Source organism: Cherax quadricarinatus, chromosome 7 (genome assembly GCF_038502225.1).
Source record: "Cherax quadricarinatus isolate ZL_2023a chromosome 7, ASM3850222v1, whole genome shotgun sequence".
Classification (NCBI taxonomy): Eukaryota; Metazoa; Arthropoda; class Malacostraca; order Decapoda; family Parastacidae; genus Cherax; species Cherax quadricarinatus.
The window spans coordinates 26,705,037-26,722,134 of record NC_091298.1 but is presented as its reverse complement, the minus strand read 5'-3'; the positions used below and the strand labels follow the sequence as shown (position 1 = coordinate 26,722,134).

At 41.0% G+C, this 17,098-nt stretch overlaps 1 protein-coding gene across 1 annotated transcript in view; it reads right to left on the bottom strand.

The window, feature by feature from the left end:
* Window positions 1-265: 265 nt before the first annotated feature.
* Window positions 266-17,098, bottom strand: part of LOC128686738 (opioid-binding protein/cell adhesion molecule homolog) — a 429,758-nt gene continuing 412,925 nt past the window's right edge. The window contains exon 7 of the mRNA XM_053773771.2: window positions 266-556. Coding sequence (XP_053629746.1) covers window positions 456-556 — 101 coding nt within the window. The 3' untranslated portion in view covers window positions 266-455. The remainder of the gene's footprint in view (window positions 557-17,098) is intronic.

Below are 17,098 nucleotides of genomic sequence, written 5' to 3'. Positions count from 1 at the left end.
TCTTCACAAATTTATCAAGAATCCCTACCCATTATTCCATCATCGAAGAGATTTGAACCTCTCCCCTTTCTGATTTTGTTACGCCTCGCCTCGGTGATTTGTGACTTTAATCACGAATTATATTTTTTTCTGTTTTGATTACATAGCACACATTTTAGGGTTAAATTTTTTATTTCGTATATTAAAAAAAAAAATGCCGAGACAAATGGTTAAAATTTAAGAGAATATCTATGGTTAACATTGAAAGACTGTTGTGATGGTGATACATTATATTAATCAAGAATTAATACACAAATACATTTGACAGTATATATAATATACATATACGTCTCTTACATGTAGCATTTATTACTTTTATATCCGTGCGGAAATACAAAGTATACAACAAGGTTTTTCACAGTAGCCCATACAAAATGCAGGGAGTACAAAACGTGAAATTCTGTTTGGTAGACACATCATCTGGTGGCGAGAAGGAAGAGGCTGAGGAGGACGGTCACACTGACTGACTGAAGGGTTCCTGATCCACTCTCGTGATGCATTGCTGCCGGGAACTGTTCTGTTGACAAAGAAATTCGTTTTTTAATTACCATATGTACAACTGAAAAAAAAACTTGATATTGTTTATTAGTTTAGTTATGAGCAAATCCTCTCTGTTACCTCCTGCAACTCGACTACAGGCTAGGGGGCCAAAAACTGTAAACCTTACTCACGGAAAAGTATCTTGGGGTGAGTGTAATACCGAGCACATCTCCTGAGGCACACAACCAAATATATGCTGCATCATATGGTCGCCTAGCAAGCCTAAGAATAGTGTTTCGATACTTAATTACCTCCTGCAACTCCTTAGTTCATGAAGAGATTTATTACTCACATTTGATTGAACATTGTAAGCAATTTCTTGAAAAAAATAGCTGCTGGAATTATCGAAACTTGAATTTTCAGTGTAAAAGCTAAGATATTTTAAATGTTACGATGTTTATTTCTTTGTCTTGTTCCTGTATGTCTCGGTGCCTTTTAAGTCTTACTTTTTTTGCTAGCTTATCTTATCTCACACACACTCAGGTGTACAACAAACGAGAAAGAGCAAAACCTGGGGACTCAAATGTACTGAGATAAGACATTTGTATTATTTGTAAATGCTCCAATACAAGGTATTTCCTTATGTATGATACGACATGCAGTGTTCTATGTGAATTTGAATGTTATGAAATAAAGTGCTGAGGTAAAAGACGTAAATGGCTTCTTTAAGTGTGTAGCCAAGGGCGAGGTAGTTTCCACGCAGCCACTCGGCATGTTATACTCCATAAGTGTCAGAACGAGGTACACGTCGGCCACTCCATCCTAAGTATTTTCGTAGCTCTATTAAGACCTACCCAGATGAGTATGTTGGGCATCAACTCCGGTTCCTACTCCTCGCTTCTGTAGCCTTTGACATGAGCTACCTCTGTCACATTAACTTTTCGGATCCCTGTAAGGAGTCTCTGATATATCTTCCCTCATTCCTTCTGTCTCTGCTGTTCTTAATCTGTAAAAAATAATCTCGTCTCGGTTTTAACTCGACAATGTCAGTTAGTCTATTACTTTCTGTCCAGTGTACGTTTTTTGTCGTTTTAGTTTTCTTGATTTATTCTTATCCAGATTGGTGAAACTCAGTTTTGTTGTGACTTAGACTATTCTATACGTCTTTCTTGTCGGCTCTGGTATTTGTACATATGCAGACCGGTGGTAAATATGTGCCTATGTGTTTGTATATGTACTCACTGATTTGTGTGTCAACTTCAGTGTGAGTTCATATGTATGAATGTTATTAATTACTTAATTATATTTACATATTCATAGTTACATACATAGTTTTTCTCTTGTCCCTGTCTTTGTGTGTGTGTTTTTTATTTATTTAAACTTGTTTTCAAAAGAGAATTAAAAAATACCAGCCAACTGTCATAACTATTGACCTATCACCTACCAACATCGACTTAGCAATAGACGCAGCGACTGTTGCATACCACCTAGCAGCGACTGTTGCATACCACCTAGCAGCAACTGTTGCATACCACCTAGCAGCAACTGTTGCATACCACCTAGCAGCAACTGTTGCATACCACCTAGCAGCAACTGTTGCATACCACCTAGCAGCAACTGTTGCATACCACCTAGCAGCAAACTGTTGCGTACCACCTAGCAGCACCTGTTGCGTACCACCTAGCAGCAACTACCATCTGCCTTGCAGACATCACTGTCGACCTAGGAGCTGCCACCATCGACCTACCAGCTGCTACCATCGACCTAGCCACCACTAACGACCCACCTACTACCGATATCGACCTAGCAGCAACCACCATCGACCTAGCCACTACCGATATCGACCTATCAGCAATCACCATCGACCCATCCACTACCGATATCGACCTAGCAGCAACCACCATCGACCCAGCCACTACCGATATCGACTTAGCAGCCACCATCATCGAACCAGCAGGCATTATCATCTACCAAACTGTTGACACCAACGACCTAAGGGAAACGAATCTGCTCTCTGCCCCATTCGTCCTAGGAACTGTAAGAATTAGAAATCTCTGCTCACTCCAACTAGTGGATAACTGAGCAACATTTCCCCACTATCGACCCACGGGAGTGAGTAGCTGGCCTTGATCCCACCAACAACCTCAGGGAAGCTGAGCCCCTTACCCCCCTCACTCCACCATCGATCAAGGAAGGTTATGCATCATTCGACATGTACACTAGCTGGATGAGTGAACGCATGAACGCACTCGGACACAGCTACTGATCTAGGTAAACACCACTTTAGGTTACCCAATAATGCCGATTCATTGTTCAACTTTTCTCATTACTCTACGAAGCCTCGTCGAACATTTGATTTATTGAGGTTGAAGTCAGCTGAACTCACGCACATACATTTTCTTACACACACAAGCATACATGCACATTCGTGCACACTCGTGTCACAGAGAGAGTTATCCCGTATCTCTGGCAAACCTGGCCCATAAGGTTTCTTGATGAATGAGATACATAAGCAGAGTAAGTTTCGTATATCATTCACCATTTGTTGGCTTTCGCCATCTACCAAGATTCCTCGAGCTGTAGCTCAACATGCTAAATAGACCCCAGGAGTTGTAACTCGGCACAGGTTCAGGATCTGAAGGTTAACTCTTTGATATAAAGATAATGTTACAGATTGTTATGGTCAGCTTTAAAGCTGAAACAGCCCCATCAAACTACTAGCAGACGGGATTAATCGGATACTTGTGATTATATCAAAAGACCCAGAAGCTGTAATCCAACACTTCAAGAGCCCTTCAAAACACTGCTTTAATTTGAGGTCAGTTGGTCAAGGGAGTGTGAACATAAACCCAAAAGCTTAGTTCTCAAAGGAATCCTCTAGTTCCTCTGAATGTTGGTTGTGTGAATGTTCCACATACAGAAATACATGGATACTCGTATCTTCTGCAACTGCAACGGGTGGTACTGCAACAAGATTTGCAATGTACCATTTTCAAGTGTCAGGTGTAGAATTCATATCAGTTATGGGTACGAGTTGATTGCCTTTAAAACTCCATCCCCAATTTCAAATGGGATTTGTGCCACCCAATGGCAGCAGGAGCCTTGTATTAATGAAACCACACCAGTGGTGAAAATTTGAAGCCTATCAGGTTTTGGCACGAATTTCAAAGATTTATTTTTTTATTATTTTTTTTATTATCACACTGGCCGATTCCCACCAAGGCAGGGTGGCCCGAAAAAGAAAAACTTTCACCATCATTCACTCCATCACTGTCTTGCCAGAAGGGTGCTTTACACTACAGTTTTTAAACTGCAACATTAACACCCCTCCTTCAGAGTGCAGGCACTGTACTTCCCATCTCCAGGACTCAAGTCCGGCCTGCCGGTTTCCCTGAATCCCTTCATAAATGTTACTTTGCTCACACTCCAACAGCACGTCAAGTATTAAAAACCATTTGTCTCCATTCACTCCTTTCAAACACGCTCATGCATGCCTGCTGGAAGTCCAAGCCCCTTGCACACAAAACCTCCTTTACCCCCTCCCTCCAACCTTTCCTAGGCCGACCCCTACCCCTCCTTCCTTCCACTACAGACTGATACACTCTTGAAGTTATTCTGTTTAGCTCCATTCTCTCCACATGTCTGAACCATCTCAACAACCCTTCCTCAGCCCTCTGGACAACAGTTTTGGTAATCCCGCACCTCCTCCTAACTTCCAAACTACGAATTCTCTGCATTATATTCACACCACACATTGCCCTCAGACATGACATCTCCACTGCCTCCAGCCTTCTCCTCGCTGCAACATTCATCACCCACGCTTCACACCCATATAAGAGCGTTGGTAAAACTATACTCTCATACATTCCCCTCTTTGCCTCCAAGGACAAAGTTCTTTGTCTCCACAGACTCCTCAGTGCACCACTCACTCTTTTTCCCTCATCAATTCTATGATTCACCTCATCTTTCATAGACCCATCCGCTGACACGTCCACTCCCAAATATCTGAATACGTTCACCTCCTCCATACTCTCTCCCTCCAATCTGATATTCAATCTTTCATCACCTAATCTTTTTGTTATCCTCATAACCTTACTCTTTCCTGTATTCACCTTTAATTTTCTTCTTTTGCACACCCTACCAAATTCATCCACCAATCTCTGCAACTTCTCTTCAGAATCTCCCAAGAGCACAGTGTCATCAGCAAAGAGCAGCTGTGACAACTCCCACTTTGTGTGTGATTCTTTATCTTTTAACTCCACGCCTCTTGCCAAGACCCTCGCATTTACTTCTCTTACAACCCCATCTATAAATATATTAAACAACCACGGTGACATCACACATCCTTGTCTAAGGCCTACTTTTACTGGGAAAAAATTTCCCTCTTTCCTACATACTCTAACTTGAGCCTCACTATCCTCGTAAAAACTCTTCACTGCTTTCAGTAACCTACCTCCTACACCATACACTTGCAACATCTGCCACATTGCCCCCCTATCCACCCTGTCATACGCCTTTTCCAAATCCATAAATGCCACAAAGACCTCTTTAGCCTTATCTAAATACTGTTCACTTATATGTTTCACTGTAAACACCTGGTCCACACACCCCCTACCTTTCCTAAAGCCTCCTTGTTCATCTGCTATCCTATTCTCCGTCTTACTCTTAATTCTTTCAATTATAACTCTACCATACACTTTACCAGGTACACTCAACAGACTTATCCCCCTATAATTTTTGCACTCTCTTTTATCCCCTTTGCCTTTATACAAAGGAACTATGCATGCTCTCTGCCAATCCCTAGGTACCTTACCCTCTTCCATACATTTATTAAATAATTGCACCAACCACTCCAAAACTATATCCCCACCTGCTTTTAACATTTCTATCTTTATCCCATCAATCCCGGCTGCCTTACCCCCTTTCATTTTACCTACTGCCTCACGAACTTCCCCCACACTCACAACTGGCTCTTCCTCACTCCTACAAGATGTTATTCCTCCTTGCCCTATACACGAAATCACAGCTTCCCTATCTTCATCAACATTTAACAATTCCTCAAAATATTCCCTCCATCATCCCAATACCTCTAACTCTCCATTTAATAACTCTCCATTTAATAAACTGAAAATTATTTAACATGAATTGACAGAAATAAAACTTCACCCTATTTCTCTCACACAATTTTTTGAACGTTTGATGTTAATCCACTGAGGATTTCGGATGTTATCCGAGTAATTCCAGGAGGATGGGAATGGGTTCAATAACTTAGGTCGCGTTGATATGCAAATTGTTTCTAGAATTTGGTCCTCACACTGTACACAAGTGTTGATAAAAAATGAAGGGAACTGGATGAGGCTCTCTCAGGTTATGAGCAAATAAAATAAAGTTGGAGGAAGAAAAATATAGAAAGTCAGGCAACCTCTTTAGGGTACCCCTTCAGGGATACTGAAATATGGAGTACCCCTTCAGGGATACTGAACTATGGAGTACCCCTTCAGGGATACTGAACTATAGAGTACCCACTTCCTGTGATAATGAAATTTTCATTTGCCAAAAACAGAAATAGAAACTAAAAACATTCAGTAATTAGGTATCACTGAAACATTACCTCCAAGAGGCTGCCTGATTTTTTTTTTCTTTTTCTTCTTTCTTCAAACTTACTTTATTTAGCTCAGAACTCGAGAAAGCCTCATCCAATTGGCTTCAAATATTCAACACATGTGTAAGATAACGAATATCCCAATTTCTTTTAGAGCAATTGGTATGTGCACTTGTCCTATGACCAAAAATGTTAAAGCCATTCCCAACATCCTGAAATGCCTCGGATAACTTCCATAATCTTCATTACCAAAGCTTCAATCATGCAAAAAAAAAAAATTACTTGCCATCAGTATGAGGCTCTCAATGATAGTATTTTTATACATTAATTTTAGGCTGTGTGGGTGCCAAGTTTCCTGTTTATTTACCAATTTTATCAAATTAGATTTTTTTAAACTGATCAAAATATTTTTTCCTACAGGATTGTGGAGAATTTTAAATAGAATGTAAATCAGAAAAATAAACTAAAAAAAAAAAGCAGATTTATGGTGTTTTTTAACAATGAGGGGAAGACTTTCCTATTTTTCTGAACATTGTCGGTAACATTTTCGCGTGCTGTCTTGAAAATTTTTCGTTTATTACTCGAGAACGCTGTATTCGACCGGCTTAGAATTTTCAATGTTTGTATAGTGTTTCAGTGTAATGTATCTTGGGCAAGATTCATGGGATTATTGGAATGAGTTTGTGTCTTATGTTACATAGGATATTCCCAGATTTATGTTGGCGTGTGATGGGTGGAGACAAGTTCCTCTCATCGGCTTCAAAATTTCAACATTGGTGTATGCTACTTAGGAGAGGGTTGATATATTATTGGAGTATACAGATGTCCTGCTGCTACTGCTATTTTTTGCCTTGATGATGGTAAGGGGTTCTTAATCCAAGGGACTGGATTTATTTTTCCCTTCCTCCGAACAAATGTGAATGCCTTCCATTCCACAGGCGCTATGAAACCCGTATGGGTTTGCACATATCTCTGATTAAAATATAATAATTTTGATCGGCATCAGTCATAATTGCTGATGCTTCGTATGAAATGGATGACTCGTTCCATGGGTTCAGGCTGAGTAGGCAATTTTTTTTTAATTCCGTGCAATAAATGAAAAAATGCATCTTCTGGCCAGCTTTAAACTTTCAGTGTTGATGTGTTTTTCTCAAGTTAAACAGTCTCTTCATGTTAATTTGTGTAAATTATCATGTGCAGATTTAATAAAAGTAGTTTCTGATCAGAAATAAGTCAGTGTTTGACTTTTTTCTATGTGCCTGTAAAGTTTGTGGATCCTGGAAACCATTGTTAAACATTTGTGTATTATGTACACTAAGCTTTCATAATACTTATTTATATACTTAAGGTATTGGTCTTTTCTTTCCCTTTAAGAGGCTTGAATTAGATCTGGGCTGTGTAATATCTTAATTCACCATTTTTATTTAATAAAACTGGACATTAGTTTCCTAATGATGATTTATAAATGTTTCTTCTGATTCCCTTCAGTTAGTCTGCGCTAATATTCAGCTGCATTATTAGCTTCTTTTTCGGTTCTCCCTTCCTATGTGTTAAAAAAAATCAATTTACGCCGCAACATGTACAGTTGCAATCGCGTGCAATGTGGAACTGGGGTTATGGAATCCGGGGATACCTTTATCAGATCGCACATCTACCGAAATACATTTAGTTTGTTACAGTTAGTAAAGGGTTAGTGATCATTAGAGAGATACACAGTGATCATAAGAGGCACACAGTGATCATAAGACACACACACAGTGATGATAAGAGACACACGCACAGTGATCATAAGAGAGAGACACAATGATCATAAGAGAGACAGTGATCATAATCGTTTAGGCATTCGATCGTCATATTAAGCAAGTATAGTCACAAAATATTATAGTCCGGACATGTTTATTCACAGAAGCCCTGGTTTACCCAGTACAGCTGTGCTGAGCTAGCCAGGTTACGTCAGATACTGTAATGTTTACCCTGACACCTCTCAAATATTACAGTACGTGTCAGCAAGAGGCAGCACTGAAATCATCGGATATACTGGTATTATATTTCTCTACCTTATCAGTATTAGACACAGTTTTCCCTCATAACCAATGGTTTCAGTTTCCTTGACGTTCAGTGTAATGAACATCATTATTTTAGCTCTTATCTTTAATTCCTCACCTGACAAGCAGCAGAATGAATGTTAGCACAATATAGAATTCAGGTGAGAAATAAAAATTCTAGTCAACATAAGGTTCCAGCCTCACCATGTACCCAGGATAAATTGTTGTTAAAGTAAATAAGGATTACACGAACAAAACCACTTAATAATTTAAAAAATGTTATAATTAGGCTTTAAAAGTAGTTGAGGAAAACAGCGTAAAATAGATTAAAGAAATTTATATCCTTAATGAGAAAGAGAGGAGGGAGGGAGGGGAGATGGAAGGAAGGAGAGGGGAGAAAAAGAGAGAGGGAAGAAGAGGAAGAGAAAGGGGAGATATGTAATTTATTTAAGAAACCGAATGACTAAAAAAAAAAATTAAAATTAAACCGAACGCAGAGCCAAAAATATATCAAGAAACGAGGAGAGGAAGAATTGAAAGCCAATACGTGACCGAGAAAACTCTTTGAGGGATAAGCCAGAATTGGTGAGAGGGAGAGGCAATAGATGGAGGAATTTAGAGCTGCGAGGTCAAGGTAAGTTTCTTGGTGAATATCTCAAAACGTGGCAATGGTGGTAGTAGTAGTAGTAGTGTTGGTGGTAGAAATGGTGGTAGTGGTGTTAATGGTGGTGGTAGTAGTAATGGTGCTACAGGTTGTAATGGTGGTGGTGGTGCTAGTATTAGTAATGGTTGAAGTGGTGGTAATAGTAGTAATGGTGGTAGAGTTGGTAATGGTGGTGGTATTGGTGGTGATAGTGGTGGTGATGCTAATGGGAAAGATGGCAAGGGGGAGGATGGGGGGGTTGAGGTAATACCAGACGCATTCGTTCAGGGTAGACAGTGGGCCTATGTATGCCTACATCTGATGTTGCAGTATCAAGGGTGATGGACTGATTACATCGTCTTCACATCTCTACTGATCCTGCCTACTTTCTATACTCGACTGAAGAAGCCTACTGTGTAGGCGAAACGTTTCGGAATAAAGTTGCCTAAATGTTGCCTATGTGCCTTACCTACCACATCTGATGTTGCCACGTTTCCTTATCCACTCTAAATTTATAAGAATAATTTAGTAACACAGCCCTTCTCGAGGCTACCCTACTGTTTCTTTTAAGTATTTAAGCTAAACATACAGTAGTTTAGTTTAGCATCTACAATCACCTTTCACAGCCTACCCAAGCTGACGACAATGGGCCTTTGACCAGGCACCCACGAGGGCACACCAGCCCACGCCGGGTACCCATGCTTCAGTCACAAAACACACACATGAGTGAAGAGGCAAGTGATCTGACTCTGCCTAATTAGGTCGATCTATTAACATATTAGGGGGTCCAGTGAAGTGAAATGCTCTAATGTTCGATAATGTTACAACGCGAATTGGATCGCATTTCATGGCAATAGGAGGCATCTTTGCTCCTAGAAGCCGGTTGAAGGATCTACCAACAGCCTTCAATTCATCAGATATACAACTGCCAGGTAAAACTGCCCTTGTGTGGAACTTGAAATGGGAAGGCAGGTTTCTTGGGCTGAATTCGCCTATTGGCTTGATTGGATCACTAACAAATCATACACCCACACATACACCCCTCTTTTCTACACAAATGGTGGTGGTAATGGTAATAATGGTGGCGATGGTAATGGTTGCATAAGTGTCTCAAATTCAACTTGTCGCTTTTCAAAACCATTCATCACAACTGTCAGATTGTTAGGTAAGACACATATGCAACAGTTAGACAACTTTATTCCGAAACGTTTCGCCTACACAGTAGGCTTCTTCAGTCGAATACAGAAAATAGGCAGGAACAGTAGAGATGTGAAGCCGATGTAATCAGTCCATCACCCTTGTAGTCGTAGAATTTGAGGTTGTCAGTCCCTCGGCCTGGAGAAGTTCAGTTCCATAGTCAGGAACTATGGAACTGAACTATGGAACACTGCAGCATCATGGGATCTTCTTACAAAGAATTCTTCAACGCTTGTTCAAGCTTTGGACAAAGACCTACTTCGACTAGTGGATGGTACCACTATGATCCCGCCTCTGTCTGCTTCCAGTCACCTCACTACAGTATATAAGCCACGCCTACGGCCCTATGCTGTACATTCTACAAGATTGATGGACTGAACACATCGACTCCAGGCTGAGGGACTGATTACCTCATACTCCTCCTCTCCTTACGCCTTCCTCTTTGTATTGGACTGATGAAGCCACTGTGTGGCGAAACGTTTCCTGAATAAAGATTCCCATATGCTGCATAAGTGTCTCAATCTTCAATTATATTCCTGTCGACCATGGACTTGCTTGATACTACTTTCTCAACTTTTTGAAAATCAATTGGATGGTTAAAATCTCTTACATGAATAAATAGAGCATTGGAATCTTGTCCAGTTCTAATGCTATATTTATGTTGTTTTAATCTTAGTTCGAGATTTTTACCAGTTTGACCGTAATAAACTTTATCGCAAATTTTACAAGGAATCTTATAGACACATCCATCAGCATTTTGGGGGGAATTCTTTATCAAAAGTTTTTTTTACTGTATCAAGATTTTTGAATACAACTTTAATATTAAAAGTCTTAAGAAGAGAAGGCATATCAACCAAGTTTTCATGGTAAGGGAGAACCAACATATTTTTAGTTGAATAAGGCTGGTTGTCCCTTTTTGGATTGTAAAAAGTATTTCTAGCAACTTTAAAAGATTTGTCAATTACATTTCTTGGGTATTTTAAATCATTACCTATTTCATAAATTTTGGATATTTCCTCATCTATGAACTCAGGACTACAAATTCGTAAAGCTCTCAAAAACATTGATGAGAAAACAGACAGTTTGACTCTATCTTGATGCGAGGAATAATAGTGGACATAGGAACAGTTATTTGTAGGTTTTCTGTTAATTTTAAATTTGAATTCATTATTACCCTTAATAATTAAAACATCTAGAAAAGGCAATGAGTTATTTTCTTCAAACTCAACAGTAAAGTTTATAGAATGGGCTAAGCTATTTAATTTTCCTAGGAAATGGTGTATATCTACATTTTTGGGCATAAGACACAAAATATCATCAACATATCTGAACCATTTAGCTCTATTAGGGAGGATTGTGTTTAACCTTGTTTCAAAAAATTCCATGTATAGGTTACTAAGAACAGGTGAAAGAGGATTTCCCATTGCCATACCAAACTTCTGAGTGTAAAACTTATCATTAAATACAAATTTTGCATCAACAATGCAAAGTTATAGTAGAAACTGGCAATGGTAAATCATAGTTAACGAGTTCTTCAGATAAGAAACTTAATAAATCATCAACAGGAACTTTCGTAAACAAGGAAGTAACATCAAAACTAACCATGTTAAAATCATTTAAGTCAGTCAAGGAGCTTAATTTATCAACCAAGTCTATGTTGTTTTTAACATTAAAGTTAGAAATTTTGCCAACAATAGGGCTCAAAATATCAACAAGCCATTTGGATAATTTATATGAAACTGACCCTATGGAGCTAATAATTGGTCTGACTGGATTCCCTGGTTTGTGTGTTTTTATTAGTCCATACATGTAAGGTAAAGATGGATTAGTGGAAGTAAATTGTTTGACTAATTCATCTTTGCCTTTCAGTAGAAGTTTTATTGTTTTATTGAAATTGCTGTTAACGGTTTCTAGGGGATTTTTCCTAGTGAGGTGCCGGCCAGACCCCTTATATAGCTTCCTTGGATGCTTTACTTTCATAGTTCCTTGATAATGTGAGTAGTCACGAAAGCGCTTGGAATTTCTCTATTCTTTCAGAGTGGTTGTTTTGCATATTCTGAAATCACCTGTTTACTGTGATCTTATTGCACATTAACTCATATATACATAAAGCAAAACATACATCTTAATATGCAAAAATGTTCATGCATGTAAATATATGCGCTTGCATAAATGAATCCATGCATACATATACACATGAATATATACACAAATATTCTCGTACATATGCACACACGCATACGCAAATGCATAAACATGCATATATAAATATCCACATTCTTATGTCTGCACACGAATACAACACACATATATAGGCACAAGAATATATAGATGCATTGTACACATTCATGCATTTACATATGCACACTTATAAACAAATCTGCACACGTATACATACACAAAATACGTAAATACACAAATGAATACGTGCACACATAAATACATTCACACATGTACAATATACATTTGAATGTGCACGTATGTACAGAAATTCATAAACAGAAACATGCAATCACGTATAGTTATACTTTGCTGCATTGGAATTTTATGGAGTACGGGGATGCCTATTTGGGACTGCGCAGCGACCAAGATACATCTCGCTCATGGACAGTCCAGTTTATGATATGCCTCCTCCCGGGCCACTTAATCCCAACCTTCCCACGAACCCGGTATCGTTCTTGGGCAACACCGTTGCATAACTCCGGTGCCGGAGTTCTGGATGACTCTTCTGACCATCTCTCTTCCTTAACTATGCACCCATCTTGTCCCAGAACAATTTGCCTCGACGCCAGCATCCAAACGACCTCGACAGATACTTGACAATTCAGTTGCTATTACAGACATTCCTTCTCGCTCCTGCGAAACTGGAAACCTATTTCCCTCCACTTTGTATTTCAAAGATACTCTAAGGCGAAATTCTTTTCTCTTCAGCCCACGACTTCCGCTTACCTCACTGACCATGGCATCAGCAAAGCACACATGAGGAATGTAGGTCAAAATACGTTCTTTCATGCCCTGAGGAGTGGGATGGGCATTGTCGTTGTGAAGGACGCTGAGCGAGCTGACAATCTGTCCTCCTCCAATCTATTGATGACATCCCTGTTACAATACACAGATATTCCTTTTGCAGTTTTAACTGTGGCGCTCTCCTCACCCTACATACCTTTAAATAACAAAAAAGGCACAATACCGTGACTGGAACGATAAACAAATAACCCGCACATAGAAAAGAGGAGCTTAAAACGACGTTTCGGTCCGACTTGGACCATTTACAAAGTCACACTAACCAGAAGTACGAACGAACGAACGATAGTACAGGTAAGATCCCAAATGGGATGAGCGGGGAAGACGGGACAGACGAAGAATAGTGCTGGAGAGGAGTGTTCTTAGTCGTAGAAATAGAGCCAGGGCTTAACCCAGCAGCGAAGGCGATCGTGGGACAGATATTGAGAAGAGAAATTCAGGCTCTTCTATTGGGGTGAGCGGGGAAGGACAGAACAGGCGAAGATTAGCGCTAGAGAGGCTTGTAGAATTGAGCCATGTCTTAACCCTAAAGCTAAGGCGAAAGTGGGTCAGAGAATGGTACCTGTCAGAGAATCCAAGGTTATTTGTAAATAGGGTTAGGAGCAGGATCATACAAGGAGTAGAAAAGGTTGTGTTGGTTTGTGGGTCTGCGAATGTCTTCGTCAAGGAGAGAGGTCCAGTAGTCGTGTCGTGTCTCAAGTTTGTCTGTCACTGAGCGTCTTCCAGTACAGATTCAGCGCAGGGATGTCTAATTGGGCATGGAGAGACTCGCTTGTGGCGAAGTCTTCCCATCTGACATCAAGCACCCAGCGCAGCGCCTTGTTCTGGACACGCTGCAGTTTAAGTAAGTTCGTTTTAGCTGCAAGAGAGAGGGCTAGAGGAGAGTAAGTTATCAGAGGACGTATTAGGGATTTGTAGAGGTATAGTTTGATGCGTTGGGAGGCATGTTTCAGCTTGTAGAGGCCCGCAAGGGCCTTACTAGCTATTGCATGCCTTGAGTGAATGTGTCCGTGTAAGCGAAGAAGGTAGTCAAGATTAACGCCAAGGACAGTGACAGATTGTGTGATGGGGATGTAAGTGCGGGTGTCAGCTGTTCTGAACTCTGCAGGTAATGGAGGATCACGTTTCCTGTAGTTAAAATATGTAATGCTGGATTTAGCTGCATTGGTTTTGATCCTCCATTTTTGTTCCCAGATGGCTATCCTGTCGACCAGAAGTGGAGCAGGACGGCTATATATAGGCAGGAAGAGGTAGTGGTGGTGGTAGTAGAAGTAGAAGTAGTAGTGGGGAACTATGGAGGAGGAGTCAGTCAAATATAAAGAAAGGGGAGCACTGCAAGGGAGATAGGTGCCCACAGAGGGAGAGCAAGTGCACAGGGGTGGGGGGAAGGGGAAGTGATGAAATAAATAATGAAGGAACAGAAACACGCGACAGAAGAAAGACAAAAAAAAAAAAGAGGAAAGGGGAAGAGGGAGAAGAAGAAAAAATGAGGAATCAGGTTAAGTCACGGGTGTTCTGAAGCTTGGAGCATTTTACAATGTAGTGGGAGAGGAAGGCCTCTTCCCCTTTCCTTTTTTTTCTTTTTTTTTTGTCTTCTGTCGCGTGTTTCTGTTCCTTCATTATTTATTTCATCACTTCCCCTTCCCCCTACCTCTGTGCACTTGCTCTCCCCTCTGTGGGCAACTAGCTCTCTTGCAGAGCTCCCCTTTCTTTATATTTGACTGGCTCCTCCTCCTTAGTTCCCCACCACCACCACCACCACCACCACTACTACTACTACTACTACTACTACTACTACTACTACCACCACCACTACCACCACTACCTCTTCCTGCCTATAAACAGCCGTCCTGCTCCACTTATGGTTAGTGTGACTTTGTAAATGGTTCAAGTCGGACCGAAACGTCGTCGTAAGCTCCTCTCTTCTATGTGTGGGTTATTTATGTATCCTACATACCTTTCATTATCCATCAAGACTCTGCAGTGCGGCCCGGACATTCAGGAGGAAGTGAGCACCTAAACCTCCCAATAACCAAAGTGGAAACTTGTGTCTATCTTGCCCAGGGTCGGAGACTTTATCCTAGCAACATTGCTAAACTAATATTTGACTGCCAGGAGTTTCCAGCTTCCGTTTACATAACGGCCCAACGCTTAAAGGTGTGGGAGTTGTTCTCTACACTTCAGCAACGCAGACATAGCTGGTGCTTTAGTCGCGCAGCCAAGAATTGTAGATCACCGACAAGAATGCTCTGTCTGCGTTGCAACATTTCATAATAATCCATCCCGTACACTGCCTCACATTTGCATTAACCACAGTGAAGCTTACGCTGCATATTCCCGCAGATGCCTTGTTCACTTGAAAGAACGTGAAATCAGTTGTCTGGAGGAAATGGAGAGCCTTTCATATGTTAAGGCAGTGACTCACCTCCGTTTTCAGGGAAGGATTCCATGACTCGCCTTCTGAGCGGCTGGGCTCCCTCAGGTCCCTGTTGTACCTTCCACAGTCACCCATGTACTTCATATTCCCTCACCTACCATGTTTTTCTTCCCATAGAGCCTTTCCCGGGTGGGCCTTCATCTCTTCCTCAAAGACCCAAAACTGCTCTAGTCACCAAAAACACCTTTCCAACCCTCCTCTTCTCCATAATTAACTTTCCTTTTCCTTGTGTCTTACCCCTTTCCTTTTACGTTTGTCAGAGTTGTGGACATTCATCCACCCCAATTACGGGAACTACTTCTGTCTCTACCCTGATTCCTTCCTTCCAGGACACCCCTTGCCTCTCTCTGTCTCCTGCAATTATGACAGCTGCCAATATCTCTTCGCCCTCTGTTCCACCTGCTTCTTCCGACTAATGCGTCACGCTTCCTGCTACTTCCTTGTCTTCAGAAACTCTTAAGGCCATAACGATATTTACTGAGGAGGTAAAACCTGCGATGGACACCAACCCGCTTCCTTTACCTCCAAATCCTCACTCTCCGCAACCCCTTACTCCTGCTAACCATCCTCTTTCTTGTAGGACTATTCACACATTGCTTATTTCTACCTCTCTACTATTACCACATATGGATTTGACTAACCACCCTAGCCCAAAGCCACCGCCTACCTTCTCTTGCCGTTGTCTTACATTTTTCTGATAATGACTTTCTTGCAGTGTATCAGAGGTTACCGGAAAAATCAGGGGAGTTCAGTATTGCCCTCCCAGTTTTTTCCTGGTTGTATCTATTTAAAAGAACCAAAATTACATTATTCTGTCGGCTTTCCTATCGCAGGCTATTTTATTGTAAGCGCTAGATCTTTTTCCCCAGATGAGACATTTAACGAATGTGCACTTGTGTCCAATGATATTCCTTACTCACGATTTTCCGTTCGTATTTCGCCTTATTATATTGTGGCCCGAATATATACGGGCTAGTAGTGCACGGTCTGCTCTTTGCATCCTCCTCTTTTTGCCCACTATCTATCCCTGACATTTGTTTTCTCATTTCTTCTTTTTGCTGCTCCTATTACTGAGTGATTTTAATGCTCATCATTTTCTCTGGGGAAGGTCTCAGTGTGACTCACAGTGAGACCCTCACCCATGCTTTAAATACTGGCACCCTCTACACATTTAGAACCTCGCACTCGTTCCTTTTCCTGTATAGATCTCTTTATGCCTTTCTTCTATAGTGCTGGACTTTGGTCTGTGGTCCGGATCTTCATGTCAGTGATCATTTGGCTCCTCGCTCCTGTTGACAGTTTGAGCGGGCAGATTGGACGCTTCATTCACACCATAATTCTTTTCTTGATGTTCCCCCTCCTGCGTCCTCTTCAGACGAGATGTTAAAACTGTTTTACCACTTTTGTTCTTACTGCAGCATCGCTCGCCATCCCCCAAACCTCAGGTAGGAATTATCGGAAATGAGAGCCATAGTGGTCTCCTGACTGCTCGTGCCGAGCGATCGAATGGTGCTGCATGGGGTCACTACCGTTACAACTGAACCACTGACTTGTTCCTGGCTTTTAAACAGGCGAGGGCGTGTGTCTGTCATGTTATACATGTAGCGAAACATTTTTGTTGGCGAGCTGAA